The following is a 16,346-nucleotide window of genomic DNA, read 5'->3' on the forward strand; positions in this document are numbered from 1 at the left end:
GTTCTGTGGGGTTCCATTCCATGCATAGTGTGTGTGTGTGCACTTGTGTGTAGATGTATATCAATGTGCATATCCACAGATGTATCTACGTGCGCATACATGTGTACCGTTAGAGCAGCCTGCGTTATTGCTAAGGTATGTCTACATCATCATGTCTGGAACACTTTAAATGTCACAAAATAGCACAATAGTGTTTGCATTTTTCTGCAAGACTCGCCTAAGGATACTAAACCTCTGTGCACTAGAGAGTAGAAAGCGACAGGGCTCCTCTTTCCACTTTAAAATGTGATTGGCGACGCGGTGCTCAGAAGGGCAAAAGGGGTGGAATTTGCTTTGATAAAGACTGGCGGCCAGAAGACTCTTCCATGCATCTTTGCCTGCTGCCAATCCTGAGACTACATGTAAGAGGACTTCAGAATTCGCAGGCCAGCGCCGCGGCTCACTAGGCTAATCCTCCACCTGCGGCACCGGTACCCCGAGTTCTAGTCCCGGTTGGGGTGCCGGTTCTATCTCGGTTGCTCCTCTTCCAGTCCAGCTCTCTACTGTGGCCTGGGAAGGCCCGAGCACTTGGGCCCTGCACCCGCATGGGAGACCAGGAGGAAACACCTGGCTCCTGGCTTTGGATCAGCGCAGCTCACCGGCCACAGAGGCTAATTGGGGAGTAAACCAACGGAAGGAAGACCTTTCTCTCTGTCTCTCTCTCTCACTGTCTAACTCTGCCTGTCAAAAAAAAAAAAAAAAAAAGAATTTGCAGGAAAATGGAATTCAACGCTTTTGGCACACAAAATACTTAAAGCCCATTCATAGTTTTTTTTTTTTTTCCATACTGCATATTTTCCATGAACTTCCTGAAGACCCCACTAATGTAGTCTTTACTAAAAAATTTGAAAAAAAGGCAACTGCTATTTTTTTCTATTATGGGAAAAGGAAAAGTCTTAGGCCTGTTAACCCCTGTGAACTCCTTGCACCACAAAATAAGAAACCAGGATGTGGCCGCCTTCTGAGGATGAGACAGACGCTCACGCACACACGCACGCCTGTCCCATGTGAGGTTTGACTCTGTGATCTGTAACGTCGGCATGACCTCACTCTAAGGCAAATAGCAGTAACCTTGGACTCTCGGCGCCAAGGGTGCGGACGTGGGCACGTGTCGCATACTTCTCAGTTCATGCATACTTTCCAAACAACACATGGCCATGAGTAGGAGAGACACAAGGATTGGATTTCATGAGCAGCATTCCAGATGTATTGATAGAACTGCAGGAGTCTTTTCTCCAAGTAAGGTCAGATGTTAACCTCTCCGTGTCCAAAGCGAGGACATCTGATAACGATGACTGGCAAACCAACAGGCACAAACGCCCTCACTGGGTTTTCACCTTCTTCTGCGGTCCTCGTCCTGGGCATCTCCTTTGATAGGGCCACCGACCATCCCAACTTGCTCGGAACCAGAAGGTTTCCCAGGACACAGGACGGTCAGTGCTAATCTGGGATGGCTGGTCACCCTACTCTTGTACAGCCTTGCACTGGGTTCACGCAGAACACACTGCTCCAACCGTCCCCTTCCCCTCCCCTGGCTGCTCCCAGAACTGCGGACCAGGCTGGCTGAGCACGGCAGGAGCCCCTCTCCTGGGAGTCTTCCCTTTTCGGGACTTACTGTCCCATGTCCAGGGGTCCCTGAGACTTGTTTGTGTGATATTTGCTATTTCATACCTTATAATGATTAAGACAGCTATTAAGGAATGTTAGAGAGCCAGAAGCTTAAGAGGAAATGTTTTTAAAGCAGCATTATGAGAACAAAGGGCACACTTCTAACAGAGCTGATCAAAGGCTGTGTCACAAGCCCATTCCAACGTGGTTGTTCTGCCCATCCTCATCCCCCACCAAGTCTCCGTCGTGCCTGGGAGCTTAACAAGGAACCAGAATGACCACAGCGCCAGTCGGCGCACACGCAATGTTGTCTCCATCCTGCTGCCTGCTGGATATCCACTCTCTTTAAGAAATTGTAGGACACAGAGTCATCCAGGGTAGGGTGGTCCCTGGGCCACAAGGGAGAGCAGCCTCCCGCAGCCGCTTGTCGGCAGGCTGCGGTGGGATTAGGCAAAGGTCAGCCCCCAACCCCGTCTTCATCTACTGCACCCCCATTCAAAGTAATAAATGTTTACCAATGCCTACGGGTGCTGGTGGGAGACAGGAAGCAACGAGGCACGGGCTGCACTCACACAGGGCAGTATACACAAGGGCCTGAGCTCAGTCACAGCGTGTTCGGCCTCAGGCCCCACGGCCCCTGGGTGAGTTGGGACTGACAGCTGTGCCTGCTGTGTCTCCACACGGGCAAAAGGGGCGTGGTTGCTGCGGTCAGATGCACACAGAGACTGCAAAGGTTAGCAGTGCTAGGTTTCAGGGGGCGCCACACAGGCCCACCTGGCCATGGGCCAGGGCCAGCCAGGAAAACAAGTTTCCTGCAAGGAGCTGCCATAACCCGGAGGCGCCCAGAAGGAACCACAGAGCTGGACACTCACAGCGAGAAGAGTTGGCACAGTGGCAGAGCGGGAGGGGCCAGTGAGGGGGCAGCAGGTGCCTTAGAGACAGTGCGGCGAGGGTGAAAGGGACAGAGGAAACAGGGAGGAACAAGTGCTTCGAGTGCCCGCTGGTCGAGAGGGACACCAACGAGCCCCTGCAGGACACCTGCTGGCTCTGAGTGGACGTCCCCTGCAGTGAGTGGTCCCAGGGCCCGCTCCAGGCCCTGAGCACTGCCTTGTCTGTCTTTGGCTGTGAGGTGTATAGACTGTGTGTCTCTGAGTGCCTGTGTGTGCGTATTATAGATTCAGATTTCCATTCCCATGTTTTCCTACATCCTGCCAACAGTAATAGAACAACTTACATAAATTGCCACCAACTGTCAAATTTTCAGGCTTCTCCATTCTGGGAGTTCAAAGAGAAGTGGTTGTAATGATGGTTTTCATATTGAAATGAGAGATAGTAAGCTAAGCCAACCTGGAGAGGTTGCTAGCTAACAGATCTGGGAATGATTCCTTGCCTACACTTTACCTAAGCAATCCGTATCCCCCCAAAAAAAGAAATTAAAGAGATGCAATTGTGGCTGAGTCTCACGAATAACTGAGACACAGCCAGATTACCTGGGCTTCAGCAAATGCCTTCTCATATGGGTACCCATAAAGAATACTGAGGGAGAAGCCAGGCAGCCGGGATCCCAAGGCAGGCTGTGAGGATTCGTCTCAGTCTCCCTGATAGGCTGTGGGGTAAAACCTCCGAAAGTAAGGCCTTGGGGTGCTCCAAGTCTTAAGGTGCCCTGGGTGGGTGAGCACATTCGGATGCCCATGACGGGCATGGACAGGTGCACAGCTGTCATCCCTCCTCTTCCTCTGCCCCTTCCTTGCCTATAGACCCCCACCTGCCATTCGCTCAAACACATTTTCTTTAAGCAATGGGAGGAGATGAAGGAAACGGCCTCGCTGGGAATCAAATGCATTTTTGCTGAGGATTTACTTTGATAAGGAAAGAAACTTTGTTTGCCTCGGGTTTGGGCGTGCTTTCTCCTCTCTCAGTGCATTAGCTCACGGAAGGAACTTCCTCGGTGTGCGCCACACTTGCCCTGCCCTAAAGGACAAGCTAATCCTGCCCTTTCTGAGTCTACGGGACAATGACAGCAAGCTCCAGGCTTATGAAAACACATGGCATCACCAGCTCATCCAAAAGGACTGCAGGCAGTGTACCAACGCCGTTCCCGGCTTGTAGCTTCCTGAGATAATTACTCCTAAAACAAAACGGGGAGAAGCTACCTGTCATTTAGGTGATGCACACATGAGCCCTTCCCGGTTGGTGGGGGTTGCTGCCAACGGGTCTGGTGCGTCTCATGCAGAGTTTCACAACTCCTATCGAGGTGCCGTTGTTCGCTGCATTTCATACCCAGAGAAGGTGCAATCGTATTTTAATTAGTCTCCTGTGAGGTGAAAATAGCTATATGTGCAAATAGCCAGGACTATTTTCATGAAAAATAGAGATTTCTAAGAAAATAGTTAAGTTTTAAACCATCTGAAAACATGAAGTGGTGTCCAACTTGAAGCCCGTGAAGAGTTCGCTGGTGCCTCGCCCCAGAGGGATAAAGACATCTTTGTGAATTCACCCAAAGGCACTGACCAGATGTTTATAAAACGGTGTGAGGTGTGACTATTCACATTAGCTTGGTCTCGAGATAATTCTCCATAGAAACACATATATATTTTAATAGAGAATCGATAGACTACTGGGATTCAAAGTGCTATCGTTACAAATTCTGTCTCTATTCTGTGGCTACCATATTCGGTGTTCTCTAAGATTATTTGTGTCAATACAAAAATCCCTCACCTTTTCCCTTTTGATTAATATTTGTTCTGCATGTGGGTGTTTTTATAAGCAGATGAGAAACACAGACAGAACCAACACACCCATGCCATCTGCAGCTCCTATCCCCTTTCCTCCCCCCCTGCCCTTGCCAATCATAGGTGGGACCCTGGAAATCTGGCACCCCACTGCATGACAGATCTAGAACCCAGGAGATGCAGAACCAAGTGGTGATCTTTTGGCCAGAACACAGCTCAGTTTGTTGGGAGCTAAGCAGAGAGGAAAAACCAGATAATTAGCCAAGCCCAGTGGGGGAGGAGTGGAGGGTGATGGATTGGGTGCGTGATAACCATGTCTCAGACTCTTGGAAAGGTGTAGAAACTTCTCAGGCTGGGGAAGTAGAAGGAGCAGACAAAGAAAACAGGTCACATTTTTTTTGCCGCCTTTTATGTTTTCCCAAAAGAACCTATGTCACAGGCAATTCCAACTCCAGGTCTGCTTGAATTCTCCTAGAAAGAAACAGAAAATAAAAAAGGTTATTATTTATTTATTGGAGAGGCAGAAAGAGAGACACAGAGACACAAATAGAAAGAGCTCTCAGCACTGATTCACTGCCCAGATGCCCACAGTGCCTGGCACTGAGCCAGGGCAGAAGCCAGGAGCCAAGAATGTAATCCAAGTCTCCCAATGGATGGCAGGGACCTAATACATATCTATCTATCTATCTATCTATTTATTTGAAAGGCAGAGTTACAGAGAGGGAGGGGGAGAAAGATCTTTCAGCTGCTGGTTCACTCCCCAAATGGCCACAATGGCCGGGGCTGCAGGCGAAAACCTGGTGCCCCGAACTCCATACGGGGCTCCCACGTGGGTGGCAGAAGTCCAGGTATTTGGGTCATCCTCTGCTGCCTTTCCAGGTGCATGAGCAGGGAAGTGGTTCAGAAGCAGGATTCAAACCCAGGTTCATATGTGTTGCTGGAGTGGCAGGAGGTGGCCCCAGGAACCCAGCTCACTTGAGCCGTTACTGTTGACTCCCAGGCTGCACGTTAGCAGGAACCTGAAGTCAGGAGTCAGAAGTGGGAATAGAAACCAGCTCCTCCAGTGTGGGACGCCGTGTCTCACTCTCAAAATACAGCTCAGGAAGTTTGGTGGAGAGATGCTAATATTTGTTTTCTGTTTTCTTAATTCTTAAAATAACAAACTCTTATTTTTTTGTTTTACCAATATTTTATGTATTTTCAGTTTACTATCAGCTCAGTTTGGTTTGTGTTGAATGTTTCTCTAGAATTGTATTCCTTTTCTTTCATAAACTGTAAATATTTGTCAACCTATTGCTGTTATGACATTTTGTTTTATATACAAAAGCTTTGTAGAAAGTGAGAAATCTCTCTGAAAGAATTATTTTCTTTTTAGTAACAGAAGTACACACGCTTCTCTGAAATCCATTATCCCAGGAGTCTCACTTACTAAGCGAGCCTTGCTTGTGGGACGTGCTCTGTGTCCACGTTATTTTAATTATAACTTAGATTCTCTCTCTGCCAAAGTGAAGACAATGAGCATTGACTGTTAAGTCTTTGCCAGATGGAACAGGTGATTCCCAGGGTTTCAAAAGTCCGAGAACAAATACTCAGCGAGCAGAGAGATGGCTGTGTAAAGCCTAAAACCTGCAGCGGATAAGCAACCACATCTTCATGAAATGCTGAAATCAATTGTCATTTACAGAAAAATCCTTTTCTCCCCCGTTTTTAGCTCATCGTGTCTGACATGTCCTTTAAGTTCGACTCCCTTTGGTTAGATGGAATAGCGCTTGGAAACGACATTCAGGCCCCCTTAGTATCCTTGGTTCTCACTTTCTGGCCCCTCGCTACACAGGAGCTGCAGGGGAGTGATTGCTTCTCACGCCGAACCCCGTGCTGGGAGCACGCGCCCAGGACATTGGAGGGGCAGAAAGCGTAGCCCCGTTTATTCTGACCTGAGTTTACAATGCACGCCACTAATTTCCTTCTACGAAATTAAGACAGTCAGAGTCCAGGACTGTCCCTTTGGAAGAAAGTAGAAGACTCAATGGCGCTGATCTTATTTTCACAATAGCGTGGTGAATCCTACTCACAAATAGTGCAAAAGAATCCCGAGTGAGACCGTGCCCGTCTGAGAAAGGCAAGCTCTCAATCTGTGGGCGCCATCTGGATGCAGCCCAGGAGGAGCTGAAGTGGGCTGTGGAGCTGCGGGCGCTGACAGCACACGGACGGGCCGTTCAGGGCCGGGCTGTCAGCGGTGTTTTCCTTCTCTTCGCAGTCGTATAACATACTGCCACTGTCTACACGTGCACGACTTAATAGCCAATTGGAATTCCATTCTAGTGAAACTGCTGTTATCCTGTTGGTAAACTAGCTTATCTCGCATAATCCAGCCCAAGGATTATTTTTGCTTCAGTTTCTACATCAAGCAAATACTCTGTAAAGACTTGAAACTATATCTATTCACAGATGATTTCTGAGCTCTTCCTTTTTTTTTTTTTTTTTTTTCTTTTTTTCTTTTCCTAAGCTGTACCATGGGTGCATTTCCTGAGGACAGGTGTTAGCAGGTATGGTCAAACAGATCAGCAAAAGGAAAGAGCAAGGACCAAAATGTCGCTTTGGGGGGAGCCCGGTGGGCATGATCATCAAAACATCATGCTAAACCTATATCAGCTTCTCTGTATCAGTTTTGTCAAGAAAAGATCAGAAATAAGACAATGAAAAGACGTTTAACATTCAGCTGTTTCAGGTATGCGGTAGACTTGGAAACTGATCAGGCTAAGGACTGTGGGATGTCAGTCACGTTGGTGTAGCTGCCTAGGGCTTCAGTGCCGTGGTTACCCTCCAGATTATACCTTCTTTGTGTGGGGTAGGATGAAATTCAAAATCATTTAGAGAAATGAGCAGTTCCACACATATATTTTGTTATTATAAATATCTACTTCAAACCGTGTGAGTTAGCATCCCTTAGAATTGGTGTTACAATGCTAGCAAGAAAAAAAGAGTAACTTTGTACCAAAAATATTTGTCTAAAACCTGTTACATTATTAAGCAGAAAATACATTAGCAATGTGAGAGGATGTTTTTCTCCTAATTTATTACATTTTTCCCCTTTCATGTTAGACTTTCTTTAAAAGGAGATGTAACAGCAGTGGATAGACAAGTGGTATCTATGAGTAGCTCCAAATAGAAGCACAAGTCACAGCAATCTACGGCCTAGCCCTCAAATTCATTTACTAAATAAGGTTGTGAGCAATATTAGGTCCATTTTTCTGACACTTTTCCGTGTTGACAAGGACTTGGGTGGGTTTAGTAAAGGGGGGCACAGGGAGCTATTGTTAGCATTTATCAGGAAACATGATGAGTGGCTCTGACATGGAGCGTCTTATCTTCCACATTTCTCGTAGTCTTAATAAAGAGCAGTTGGATTAGACCAAGCCAGTATTAATGTGACATCCCACCCCACTGTGAACAGTGGAACTTTGCAAAGGGTCTGAAAGATGAATTTTGGTGGGTAAGATTGAAAGTAGTTGTAAATGGATCTACCATTTTATATTTCATTACTCAATTCCTAAATCTATAATAATAATTTTAAAAAACTGTAGTGAGTGGTTGAATATAAAGTAGAGTTTGAATGATACAAACAACAAATAATTGTTAATATTGACAGGTTATGCTACAGGGATTACCTAATTTCACAGATGAGAATAGCACAAAATGAGACAACTACTACATAATGTTTATTCTAATGGAATATTGTGAGTTTCTGAGTTTTTTAATTTCCTTCATATTGATTTTTTTCACAATATGTGAAATAAGCATACATCAACCCAGTTAACACTTGAACAAGGGCCCAACACAGTCAAACCATAATTTAGTATGAAGCATATGGCGTGAAGGAAATACGGTATTGTAAATTAACAGTAAACACTGATCAAGACTGCGCCATACATCCTGAGTACACGACCGTATACCTTCAAATTCACTATTGTGTTTTGAAAAAGCCTTTGGGACTCAGCAGTAAACAAAGCTAAGATAGTCAATTAAAATTAACATCCATTCCACAGTAAATGCTTAAAGTCCTTGAACCAAGCCCCCTAAAATTCTCTACGAACATCAAACTGTGCCTGTCGGGGGACCTCAGCTCTCGACCAAGTGCTTTGTTAATTTAATTGTTGGCAAATGTCTCCATTAGGACATTATCACGCCGAAGCGTGTTTGTTATACCCAGGAGAGCCACTGCTTATTCTTCCACACATTTTAAGAAATCTTATTAAAGATAATAGAGCAGTCAAAATGAGTAAACAGACAATTACATTAAGGATATAACTGGAAGACCAGCATAATGCACTTATTTCCTGCTCTTTAATGGACTTTACATATGCCCCAAAATATATCCCTTCTGAAGTATTTATAGAACTATGTGAGAAATTTAGGTATTTTTGTACCAAGGTCTTGGCCATTCTGTAATGCACAGATTCCTTCTAGAATGTAATCTGGTGCCAAGTATTCATGTTGCTGAATGTGAGGACAAAGACAATCCACTGGAGCATCATTATTTTAAAAATATCCCCACTGAGAACAAAGCCAAATCCACTGAGTGGCCAGAGGACCAGCGTTGTCTGCGGTCTGGCCCTATAAGGTGCATCCTTTTCTAGTGGATAAGGAGCTAAACTCACAGCATTATCATCCTCTCAAACGCATGGATGCAATCTACTGCAGGGGTATTGGAGGGATTAAGTTAGCTAATGCATATTAACCCAGCCACTGAATGTCCGGATCCTGGGAGTAGACTCCTGATTAAATACATCTATCTCTTCCCTGACACACATGCATGCATTCTAAGAATGAAATCATATCAGTTCTATTTTGTATCCAGCTTTACAACCTTGAATTTTTGAAAGGAATTTTGTCCATGATACAATGACAAATATAAGACATATTTAATAAGAAACTGCAAACTGTATAAATCCATGACTAGTCATATTAGGGGGAAAAAGTCAACTCATTTTGGGGCATCCAAATGCCAACCTGGTCAACTTGCCCAATCCCAGATGGTTTTAAACTCAATTTAATCAGAACTGAAGCAGACCTGAAGTTTCTTAAGATGTAAGACTGTCATCCTTCAAGTGACACAGAGTCAATCAAAGTCTCCACGACTTCACCAGCGCCGCATTTGGCTATACTAAACGCTTTCTCCTAGGCTTCTACGATAAGTCCTAATCACAGACTTTTTTTCTCCTTTTTTTAAAATTCCCTTTGGCTCTGAACACTGCCACTGTGACAGCAACACTTAAAGCTGACCTTTTTTTGACAGTCAGAAATTCTCCTCCAGGCTGTGTGGGGACTGTTTAATGCTTATGTGCAAATTATCAGCTACCTCACACTTGGCAGGAACGTTTCATAAGCCTGTGTACCATCCCATCACTCGTTTATGACAACATTAATGCTGGTTTCAGTAATGCTCTCCACACAGTAACGTCACTACTTGATGGAGTAAGGGAACAGACACCCGAGGTCAACCCAAACAATTGTTTTAAAATTTTCCATGCTGAATTAAAAATTTTTTATTTTGTCCTACCTATTAACAACAGAATATTAAGCTTATATGTACAGTAGATTATTCACATGAATTTATACCCTTTATCATATCTAGGTATATGTCTGTATAGTGGGACTTTTTTTTAAAAAAGATTTATTTATTTATTTATTAGAAAGGCAGAGTTACAGAGAAAAATGGAAAGAGATGGAGAGAGAGATCTTCCATCTGCTGGTTCACTCCCCAAATGGCCACAGTGGCCAGGCCTGGTCCAGGCAGAAGCCAGGAACCTGAAACTCCATCTAGGTATCCCACATGAGAGGCAGGGGCCCAAACACTTGGGTCATGTTCTGCTGCCTTACCAGGTGCATTAGTAGGGAGCTGGATTCAAAGCAGAGCAGGCAGGACTCGAACCAGTGCTCATATGGAATGCCAGCAGGGCAGGTGGTGGGTTCACCCACTGCACCACAACACTGGCCTCGTATAGTGGGACTTTTTACAAAAGTCTTTGGACAATAACAAATTAACAGTGATTCTGCACGACTCATGAAAACGTCTAGCTTAATGTGGTGAATCTCACTACACTGAGAGGCAGCACCCTGGTCCCTCCTGCCATGAGAGTCACACCACGCATAAGGTAAGCAGTTGGGTGACTTAGCCTCTCGGTCCTGCCACCCTCCCAAGCTTTATCTGCAACTATAAAAATAAGCAAACAGGCACCAAAGAGGGTGCAGTGCTCTGCTCTGGCTCATTGCCTTCCTCAGCAATTCAGTCCAAAGCCTCTCGGGGAGGCTGAGCACCGTCGGCATCCGCCTGCAGGGTGGAGAGAGGAGTGGGAGCTTAAGAATGGGGAGCGTGAGTCCACGTGGAGAAGCCTTGCTGGTGGAATTGGAGCTCCGGAGTGAGGAGGCCAACATCACGGGGGTGGGGCAGGGGAGGGGTGCAGGGCAGCGGTGAGAATGGGATGCTGGTTACATACAGCATAGATCAAGCAAGTAAATATACAAGGCTATTATGAGCCAAAGGTGGGAGGATAGAAAATTAGAATGCACCCTATGGTACTGGATTAGAATTAAAGATGTGGATGCGATTTTTTTGATTTTCTCTTTTTTTAAGATTTTATTTATTTGTGAGGTAGAGTTACAGACAGAGAGGGAGAGACAGAGAGAAAGGTCTTCCGCTAATTCACTCCCCAGATGGCCACAATGACTAGGGCTGGGCCAATATGAAACCAAGAGCCAGGAGCTTCTTCCAGGTCTCCCACCTGGGTGCAGGGGCCCAAGCACCTGGGCCATCTTCTACTGCTATCCCAGGCCATAGCAGAGAGCTGGATCAGAAGAGGAGCAGCCAGGACTCCAACTGGCACCCATATGGGATGCCAGTGCCACAGGCAGAGGCTTAGCCCACCATGCCACAACACCAGCCCCATGATTTTCAACAGATATATAACTGTTGTTGAAACATAGGTATAACTCTGTGTATTTGTGTATGTATGTGTGTGTGTGTATGTGTCCACTGAGCAGGCCACATCAAAAGCAATGAATAGACCTAGTACCTAGATTTTGGTTTCGAAGTGCCATACTCTCCAAGAAAGAATCAATATTTCTTGGAGAAATGCCTGATTCCACGACAAAAGCAGGAAACGTCTAAGATGAGGCAGCCACAGAACCATGCCAAACAGAAGAAAACCCTTAAGAGCAACGGAGATGAAGCCAGCTTGGAAGGGTTCCCAATTGCCAACTCAGAAACGTTTAAGCATCAAAATAATCAGTAGTAAAAGGGGCTTTTACCCATGGAATACATTTAAGAATTAGTGAATCCATATTAATTAAGCAAATAAATAAATGAATAGATATTTGATGAAGAAGTGCATATTTACATAGTTGCACGTATCTCCCAACAAAATGCTTATTAATTACAGAAGGGGGAATAGTAACCTTACTATAGAGATTCGCAACTTTAATTAAAAGGTGAAGGTTAACTTGGCCATGTTGAGGCCACATCAAAATCACATGCAATGTGATATACATGCCAGAGACACAAAACCTGAATCCAATCTTTGCAAAAAATCAGACAAATCCAATGAGGGACGTTCTACAAAATAACTGGCCTACAAACTTTAAAAATGTCACGGGTGTGAAAATTAAGGGAAAAATACTGAAGCTCTGTTCCTGAGAGAAGAACAAAGAGACATCACAAACTACACAACACTTCCTCTCGATGGATGCTTTTGCTATAAAGGATGCATTGGGACAACTGAAAAAAATTGAAAGAAACTGAGGATTAAATGGTAGCCATGTGCCCGTTGCCGATCTCAGCACTCGTAGCTCCAGAGGAAAATTTTTGTCCTTGTTTGTGGGGTGTTTCTCTCCTGGCCAGTGAGGCCACACATCTCTTCATATAATTGTTAGCCATTTGTACTTCTATTCTGAGTAAGTTCCTACTTACATTCGGTACCTAATTTTCTATTGTTTTGGTTGTCTTTGTTAAAATTGGCTTCTGTGAGCTCTTAGTAAATTAAGGAAATTAGTCTTCTGGGAGCTATATGTATTACGAATATCCTGTATTAAAATTTGTATGTAAATCTGTTCATCTTTTACTCAAGGACATTAAGGGGTTTTCTTTGGTTCTGCTTTTATGGAGCCTTTGAAATTAATTAATTACTTGGGGGAGAGAGAGACTGGGGTAGGCGGAAGCCAAGGGCCAGGAACTTATCCTGGTCTCCGACGTGGCAGACGGATACCCAATTACTTAAGCCATTCCTGCTGCCTCCCAGGGTCTGCACTAGCAGGGCATCAAATCCAGGTACCCCCGGTGAGACTCAGCTGTGTTAGCTGAGGTCTTATCTGCTAGCCTGAACACCCACTCCTGTTTTGACATTATAAATCTTTGTTCTATCTGGAATTTATATTGAAGTGAATCTTGGGATGAAGATTCAGCTGCATAGTTAAAAAACAGATGTATTCATCGTATTTATGTGAAAGGCAGAGATATAAAGAGGGGAGAGAGAGATTTTTTCCATCCACTGATTCATTCCCCAAATAGTGGTAATGGCCGGGGCTGACACCCAGGAGCCAGGAGCTTCATCTGGGTATCCCATGTGGGTGTGCGGGTACAAGTGCTTGAGCCATCTTCCACTGCTTTCCCAGGGTCATCAGCAGGGAGCTGGATCAGAAGCGGAGCAGCCAGGACTTGAACCAGTGCCCATAAGGGATGCAGGTGCCACAGGCTGAGGCTTGATCTTCTACACCAGTGTTGGCCCCAGCTGCACAGTTTTCAAACGCTCATTCAGGTGACCCCCACACCATAGGGAAAACAGCCTCTCTTTTCCCCAGCTTTGAAAGCACAACTTTTATCACAATCTAAATTCCACATGATTTGGATTTAATTCTGTTGTCTGACATGATGTTTAGAAATACACATACACTAGGGAATGGCAAGACCTAGCAATTAACATACCCATCACCTCACATCATTATCAGTTTTGTGGGTGAAAACACTTCACAGTTGCAGGAACACAGTACACCACTGACTGCAGTTGTCAAGTTGCAAAATGCATCTCTGAACTCATTCCCTCTGTGAAACAAAACCTGTATCCCTGATCATCCTCCCCCAGCGCCCTCCTCCCAACCACACCAGCCACTGGTGAACACCAGTGACTTCTACTAGTCTCTGTTTCCATTAGATCAGTTTTTTTTTTTTAATAAACTTGTCTTTTAATGCTATTTTCCACATACTTTAGAAAAAAAAAAAAGAGGCAGAATTACAGGGAGAGAGGGAGATCACTTCTCAGCCTTTTGGCTAAGATCAAGTGTACAAAGAGAGAGGGAAAGACAGAGAAAGAGAGAAATCTTCCGTTCTCGAGTCTCAAGTACACTCAGGGCTGGGCCAGACCGAAGCCAGGAGCCAGGCATCCCACGTGGGTGCAGGGGCCCAGGCATTTGGCAGGGAACTGGATCAGAAATGGAGCAAATGGGACTGCTGACCTATTTTTGTAAATTGCACATCAGTAACAAGTTTAAATGATTCTAGCAATGGAATTTTGTTATGCCCCACACTAATGGGAATGTTTTAGCATTTTGTCATTAAGGGTAAAGTTGATTTAAGAAAATAACTATTTGTCCCTTGCCAGTGGTTTTTTAAATCAGAAATTGTCAAAATACCTCTTCTGCCACCTTCTATATAATTTCTATAATATGCCTCCTCTAACCTATTACTACTACATATTAATTTGAACCTTTTATAAATTTTTTTATTCATCCACTCATGCATTCAATGCATAAATGCCACTTAATCATGGATACTTTTTCTTGAAATGTGCTAGTAAGTCCTTTTTGTAGTCACTTGAAGATTTTGTCATATCAACCGGGCTGAAAAATCAACCAAGATGAGAACCTATATATATATATATATATATATATATATATATATTTAGGGCTCTTTAAGCTTGTAATCCAGGTACACAAAATCCAAGCAGTCTCTGAGGTGTTGCAGGATGGTGACTTCTTTTACAGCTTAGACTGCAAGGGGGCAGGGGTTGTTACTTACATCTCATTGGTCAGGAAGTGTGACTGATGCAGCAAAAGTTTGTAAGGAAGGCACTGGGCCCAGTCTTAGGAAGCAAGGTCAGCACTCACCCAGGTAGGTATATGCCAGCAGCTCAGGTCAAAACTTCAGCTCAGAAGTTTAGCAATGAATGTGCCTGAGACTTGTTACCCACATCTACCCAGAACCAATGCCATCCACATTGATTATTTCCCTTGATAATAAGATTCATGGTATAATTACCTATTTTATAAAGGTTCTACCAAGTTTTGGTGTCAGTTGTATGTTATTGTCCTCAAAAAAGGATCTGGAAGCTTCTTTTTAAATAGGGTTTTAAGATGATTAAATAAAAGTATACCAGTTCCATGGGAAGTTTGATTTAATTCACCATGTTGGTATATAGAATATTTTAAGTTAATTTATTAATAGCTTTGCTTATGCTACTCATTGTCCCATTGTTCTGTTCTCCGTCTCTTCTAGAATCAACTTAGTAGAGTCCATTCTCCTTACCTAGGCAGATACTGATGCTGTTGACCTAGTGCTAGATTCAGAAAGAGGATGTTTTAGAGAAATACGATGATTTTAGTTTTAGGTATGTTGAGTGTAGGATGTCTATGAGACACCAACGTATAAATGTCCAAAAAAAATTAAATGTATGTCTCAGAGATATTTATAGGCGAGCTGAGCTGGAAGATAGCCCCCTGTATGTGTTGGTTAATGAGATCACCCAGAGAAAACAAAGTGAGTAGAAACAACGGCAAATGGAAACCTGGGGTCCCTAACATTTGACTGGGTGGGAAGTGGAAAAAGGCCTGCAAGGAGCCCCAGGGTGACAGGAGAGACAGAGAGGAATGTCAAGAACAAGAACTGAGCTGTCCCCGAGCTTCAGAAAGGACAGACTGGGCAAACTGAAGAGGATCCTTGAGACTCCCAGCGAGTGTTGGAAACAAACCCCTGCTCGGGAGGCTGTAAAGGGAACTGAGCGTGAGCAGTCAAGGGTAAATGACTCTCAGGCCCGGGGAGTGGGTGTTGTGGCACAGTGGGTTAAGCTGCTGCTCCAGGCACCTGCCTCCTGTATCAGAGTAACAGTTCAAGTCCTGGCTACTCCACTTCTGACCCAACTTCCTGCTGGTGCATCCTGGGAGGCAGTAGATGGTGGCTCAAGTGCATGAGCTCCTGCCACCCACATTGGAGCCCTGAACGGAGTTCTGTGGATACTAACTTTGGCCCAACCTAGGCCCAGTGTTTTGGGCATTTGGAATGTGAAGCGGCACTTGGAAGTTCTCTTTCTCTCTCTGTCTTGCCCTCTCTCTCGGACAGTTTGTCTTTCAAGTAGAGGAAAAAATAAATGAAGGAGCATTAAAGAAGTTTGGGGAGAGAGGGGTCTCATGAGCCTTAAGGAAGCATGCAAAGCACTTCTCACTTCACACATGCCCTCTTTGTCTGTCAAGAAGAGTTCACAGGAGAAACAAGCTTCTTCCTGCCTTCTGGAGGGCTGACTTGTACAGAGAGCACCAAGAGCCCACTTCTCTACCGTTTTCCTTAAAGGGACACAGAGGCAATGAGGAGGCTGCATAATGGAGTGGCAAAGGGGGAGCTCCTCCCCGGGAGAGAGGAGCTGGAACCCAGGGACTTTCAGGAGATCCACAAAGCCGAGCCAGGGCACTTGGACCCAAACTGTGGGAGGGGGAGCAGAGAGCATGGCAGGCCCCCTGGGTTCCCAAGATGGCCGCAAGACAAAGAGGAAGAAAAACCAAGAAGAGCAGAAGCTGGAGGGAAAGATTTCCAAGTGCCTGAATACTATGGCTTTATAGAGCTGGGCTAGCCGAGAAGTACAAAAAGGAACCCAAGATGCAAATTAGAGCTTTATGGTGTAAGAAAATAGAGTCTGGCTACTTCCGCAG

At 44.8% G+C, this 16,346-nt stretch overlaps 1 protein-coding gene across 2 annotated transcripts in view; it reads left to right on the forward strand.

Annotated features, from left to right (window-relative positions):
* The window catches only part of PACRG (parkin coregulated), a 589,968-nt gene that overhangs the window by 492,174 nt on the left and 81,448 nt on the right, over positions 1-16,346 (forward strand). The window contains exon 6 of one of the 2 annotated variants that reach the window (XM_062187779.1): positions 4,557-4,614. The exons of the other annotated variant lie outside the window; for it this stretch is intronic. Within the exon in view, the coding sequence (XP_062043763.1) occupies positions 4,557-4,614 (58 nt within the window). The remainder of the gene's footprint in view (positions 1-4,556; positions 4,615-16,346) is intronic. 2 annotated transcript variants of the gene reach the window in all.

This window comes from Lepus europaeus, chromosome 3 (assembly GCF_033115175.1).
Source record: "Lepus europaeus isolate LE1 chromosome 3, mLepTim1.pri, whole genome shotgun sequence".
In the NCBI taxonomy this organism is placed as follows: domain Eukaryota; kingdom Metazoa; phylum Chordata; class Mammalia; order Lagomorpha; family Leporidae; genus Lepus; species Lepus europaeus.